Raw genomic sequence first — 4969 nt, forward strand, 5'->3', positions numbered from 1 at the left:
TTAAGATTTTATTTATTCATCTGACAGAGAGAGAGACAGCCAGTGAGAGAGGGAACACAAGCAGAGGGAGTGGGAGAGGAAGAAGCAGGCTCCCAGCAGAGGAGCCTGATGTGGGGCTCGATCCCAGGACCCCGGGCTCCTGCCCTGAGCCAAAGGCAGATGCTCAATGACTGAGCCACCCAGGCGCCCCTGCTTTTTCTTTTCTAACTAAACTATGTATGGTGTAAACATTGGTAAAGCTATAGTGCAGGCCAGTCAGAAATCACTGTGATAGTTTCCAGTCATTTGTGATTTTTACTAATTGTCTGTGGATTCTGGGTTGGGTTGGCAGTGAGTGCCATCTGCTCCATCAGGGTGGCCCATTCTTGCACCCATGACTCTCATCCCCTTCCTAGGTCCCTCTACTTTTTCTGCCCTGTCCCATGGAGAGTAGGGGAGGTGGAGGCCTTCCAACTGTAGCTAGCCCTAAGTGCATCACCGTCCCTTAAGGTATCTTAATGCTACTCCAGCTTTGTAAGTAGGCATTCGCTAACCTCTCCTTAGCCACCGTTTTTGAAATGAGGTGGCATCTTATTCTTCAGGTACTCAGAGCACCAGTCATAATGAGGTAACTCTTAGGAGTTCACTTCAAGATCATTAAAAAGGGGGCGCCTAGGTGGCTCAGTTGGTTAAAGCATCTGCCTTCAGCTCGGGTCATGATCCCAGAGTCCTGGGAGTGAATCCCACGTTGGGCTCCCAGCTCAGCAGGGAGTCTGCTTCTCTCTCTCCCTCTGCCCCTTCCCCTGCTTGTGATCTCTCTCTCAAATAATTAAATACTTTTTTAAAAAGATAATTAAAAAGAATTATAAAATATGGTATAAACTGGGGAAGGCTAGATGTGATGAGTTTGAGGACCTCTGTTCCGGAGCAAAGGTGTAAGGATATATTATTGAAAGGATAGATAACAAAGGCCCCTCCTCCTCATAAACACTTTGAGGAGTCCAGAGCAGGAAAGAGAGCAGGTAAATGCAAAGGGAAATGGGAGCCTCCTGGGAATACAACTTAGCACATCTAGCTTGGGCTGAATTGACCTAACACTGAGTAGACATAAAGGACACAAGCCATGTCCCCCATGTATGTGTCTGCAGTACCCTATGCAACTGTGGGGAAGTTCACACTATGAAAATGGGCAGTCAGGGCTAGGGCCCTGGGCTCAGCCCCATAGATCCTGTGTTTCTTGAAGGAGCCCAAGTTATAGGCTCCGTAGATAGCTGAGGCTTCACATCACACATCGTTCCACTCTCTCCTGCAGAGCAACACGCTGGGGGGAAAAGGACTATATATCTTCATATAAAGATCCCACGCCTGAGTGATAGCAGGGAGGGAGACCTCCCCTTCCTTCTCTCTGAAGGAGCAGAGCAAGATGATGCTGCTGCCCAGATGGACGAAAGGTGGACAAGGGTTTCAACCAAAGCGTCTCAGATCAGGCAGTCTGTGGGCAGAAGAACTCCATGTGGCTGAAGGGACAGCAAAGAACAGGTACTGCAGCAGACGGCTTCTGGGATTTTTGCTCAGTGTCAGGGCTACTTGACTCCTTGAATGGAGTAAACCCCTAGGATGTTGGGTTTACCGTTACAAAAGAGAATGCTGTGGGGAAGAACGTTCTTGCTATTTCAAGATGGATGCTTGAGTGACTTATAATGAATATTTAAAAGATGTGATTTGACTATATGTACATGAGGCTGGGAAAGCAGGCTATATGGCTGCACTTCAGGGGCACCCTATTTTCCTTGGAACAAAATCCAAACTGCCCCCTCATGACAGACCATGAAGGGCTCACAGATTCAAGCAAACGTCTCCTGATTCGGTTCATGCTCAGTATGATCTATTGCCCAAGCATGAAGTTATAAAGTGACTCGTGTCCCCAGAAAGGAGAGGTTGAAATCTTAATCCTGGGTACCTATGAATGTGACTTTATCTGGAAATAGGGTCCTTGCAGTTGTAGTCAAGTTAAGATGAGGTCATACCAGATTAGGGTGGGCCCAGACTTGATTCTTGGTGTTCCTAGAAAAACAGAGAAATTTGGATAGACGTACACACTTAGACACACACACACTCACGCATGTGTATGCCATGTGACAACAGAGGCAGAGATGGAAGTTAGTCATTTACTAGTCAAGAAATGCCAAGTATTGCCAGCAACCATCAGAAGCTAAGAAGAGTCAAGGAAGGATCCTTCCCTAATGCCTTCAGAAAGAGCATGGCCCTTCTCATACCTTCATGCCACACAAAGAGACTTCAGAACTGTGAGAGAGTACATTTTATGGTTTTTATCCACTAAGTTTGTGGTCATTTGTTACAACAGCCCTAGGAACATGATATACAAGGTATGCATGATTTGGGATTAGAATTACCCAGGGATTTTTTGTTTTTGTCACTACAGTAACCCCCATAGGGCAAAGTCTGTATCTGGCTTATTTATAATTATTAACCCACCTCCTGGAATATGGAATGTTCTATATTACACATAAAAGAAATATAAGTTCCATAAGTGAACAGGAAAAAAAAAAAGATTACCTGAACAAAAATGGTTCTGTATCAAAAAAGAAGACAAAAATAAAGCTAGAAAGAAAAAGTGAAAGAGAGAAAGAAAGAGAAGGAAGGAAAAGAAGAAAGAAAGCATGGAAGAAAGAAAGAAAATCTTTAGGTTGTGGATCAGAAACATAGCAAAATACAAAAGAAAGAGACTATTTTTGTTTTAGTAAAATCTCACATGAAAATTTCTACTTCACTCTTTTTGACAAGATACATGATAGCCATGATGAAAATTTTTTAATAGATCAAAGAAAGAATTCATGAAATTTTACTCCCTTTATTTATTTTTAAGGCCAAGAGGCATCCTAGGAAGTGATCATGATTTGATATTTGAACAAAACAAAATAAATTATTTTGCAACTAAATCTGCATAATTTCTAATGAAATTAGCACTTAAACTTTTCAAAAGTTTCCTAGCCTTACAACAGCCAGGTTTACATCTAGGCAACACACTTCCTTGCTGGAAAAAACTCAGCAGGTTGGTCCTGCATGTGCTGGGCATTCATCCCTGCTTCACTTCATCCCGAAAATCTTCCTGGCCTGTTCTAAACTTTTCTCATCGATGGGAGGCTTCCTCTGGCTGCCAGGCTGCAGAAACTTCTTCATGGCGGGGAGATTGCTGATTCTGGTTTTCAGGGCCTGCAATGCACAAGGGCACAGCCTCAGAATGGAGCCAAAGACCCACCCCGTCATTAGCACAAGCCAGGGAATCAGAGACTCTCCTGCAAGGACCAACTGAGTTCCCACCATCAGCACCAGTGTGAGGCTGGGAAACGACCCAGGGAGACATGATGGTTACAGGAACAAAAGACAGCTCAATGCCATTTTCCCCAAAGACATCTCTCTTTCAGACTCATTTTGGTTTCAGGTCTTCCCTATCTCCTTCCCTACACATAAACCCTGCAGATTCATCCCTCCTGTGCAACACAGGGAAGAGGAATGTGTCTGTCAGATATTGACACACACACAGTCTCCAGACAGACAAGGAAAATATAGGAAAACTTCCCTGGAACGGATGACAGAACATTTAGAAAGGTAAACCATGAGACCGGTCAAAACCAGTCAGCCCACTGAGAGAGGGAGACTCTGCCCAGAGAAACATGATGTCTGCCATTAGGAACAGGAGTGGAGGGAAGGAAGCAGAGGGAAGAGGATGTGCTCAGGTAGCCACATGAAGGAAAGGTGACACCGCTGGGAAGGGAAACCCCAGAGAAAACAAGGACAGAAAGCATCATGGAATGGGGATGGGAAAGTTGATGCTGAGCCCTGGGTCCCTCTCCTGGTGAAGAGAATCTGTTCTTCTTGGGGAAGCATCCACCTCAAATGTCCTTGGCACAACAAGATTCTGTGCCTCAACCAGCCCCTAAGAGCTAACTCTGGAGGGAGTCATGGGGCTGAGAAGATCTGCATAATGATGGGACGCAAGTTCTAATGTCAGATCCTGAGGAGGGAGATGTGAGCCTTCCCTCCTGAAAGCTGTGAGAGAGATCACCTTCACCAGAGGGAAGTTGGCCAGAAGACTGGGGTCAATCTCTTCCACATAGTAGAGAAGTTCAACCAGGTGAATGTCAGCCCTGCTCAGCGTGTTGCCAACAAGGTAGTCTTGTCCATGGCTCTTTAACACCTGGAGGATTTGAGGAATCAATCATGAGCTCAGGCACAGTCAGGCCCCTCTGCTCCTCCCTGCTCTCCAGCCCGACCTCCCCACCTCTGTTGCCTCACTGAGCTGCTGTGGGCTTCAGACCGTCTGCATTGCCCCTGACTCAGTGAGACACTGGGTCTGGGCTGTTCTTTCCCTCAGCTGAAGCCCTGGCTAATGTCTCCCTAAAACACGTGTCCACTCTACATCTCTTTCAACTATTCTGACATATGCGACCTTTCCCAATAAAATGTTGGGGAACTTCATGAAATTTGTTAAAGTCTTCCAATAATATGCAAATGATAACATGGAGAGAAAACCCTATGGCACCACCAACTTCAGGAAATTTTGGCAAGTACCCTTTGAGACTGTATACATAAGGAAATATGGATAATTATTAGGCAAAGAATATAATAAAACTTCAAATGCTATATAGTAGTATACAATTTTCATTTATCTTATCATAGGACTCTGTGATTTCAAAGTATAGCTGTGCTCAAATGGGAAGACTGTTCGGGACTTCATCATGTGAATGTGCCCCAAACTCTCAACACCACAAGAGTCAGGAGAGAGTATTTTCTGATCACTATGAATTCTTTCCTCCTTGAATAGGGCCAACACACAAGCAATGACTTAACATTTGTTCAGGGATTGACAGAATGATCTAATGCCCTGTAAAGATGGGTGTGTCCGTATTAATCCTTTCATTCTATGTATGGCCCCCTGTATCTACTACAGTCTTTTCTCTTTTTTTTT

The 4969-nt window shown here is 44.7% G+C and overlaps 1 protein-coding gene across 1 annotated transcript in view; it reads right to left on the reverse strand.

Annotated features, from left to right (window-relative positions):
• Positions 1-2831: 2831 nt before the first annotated feature.
• LOC100471068 (glutathione S-transferase A1-like) overlaps positions 2832-4969 on the reverse strand; it is a 7379-nt gene continuing 5241 nt past the window's right edge. The window contains exons 5-6 of the mRNA XM_034648130.1: positions 4067-4198; positions 2832-3213 (exon numbers count right to left, since the gene is read on the reverse strand). Coding sequence (XP_034504021.1) covers positions 3088-3213; positions 4067-4198 — 258 coding nt within the window. The 3' untranslated portion in view covers positions 2832-3087. The remainder of the gene's footprint in view (positions 3214-4066; positions 4199-4969) is intronic.

This window comes from Ailuropoda melanoleuca, chromosome 19 (assembly GCF_002007445.2).
Source record: "Ailuropoda melanoleuca isolate Jingjing chromosome 19, ASM200744v2, whole genome shotgun sequence".
Classification (NCBI taxonomy): domain Eukaryota; kingdom Metazoa; phylum Chordata; class Mammalia; order Carnivora; family Ursidae; genus Ailuropoda; species Ailuropoda melanoleuca.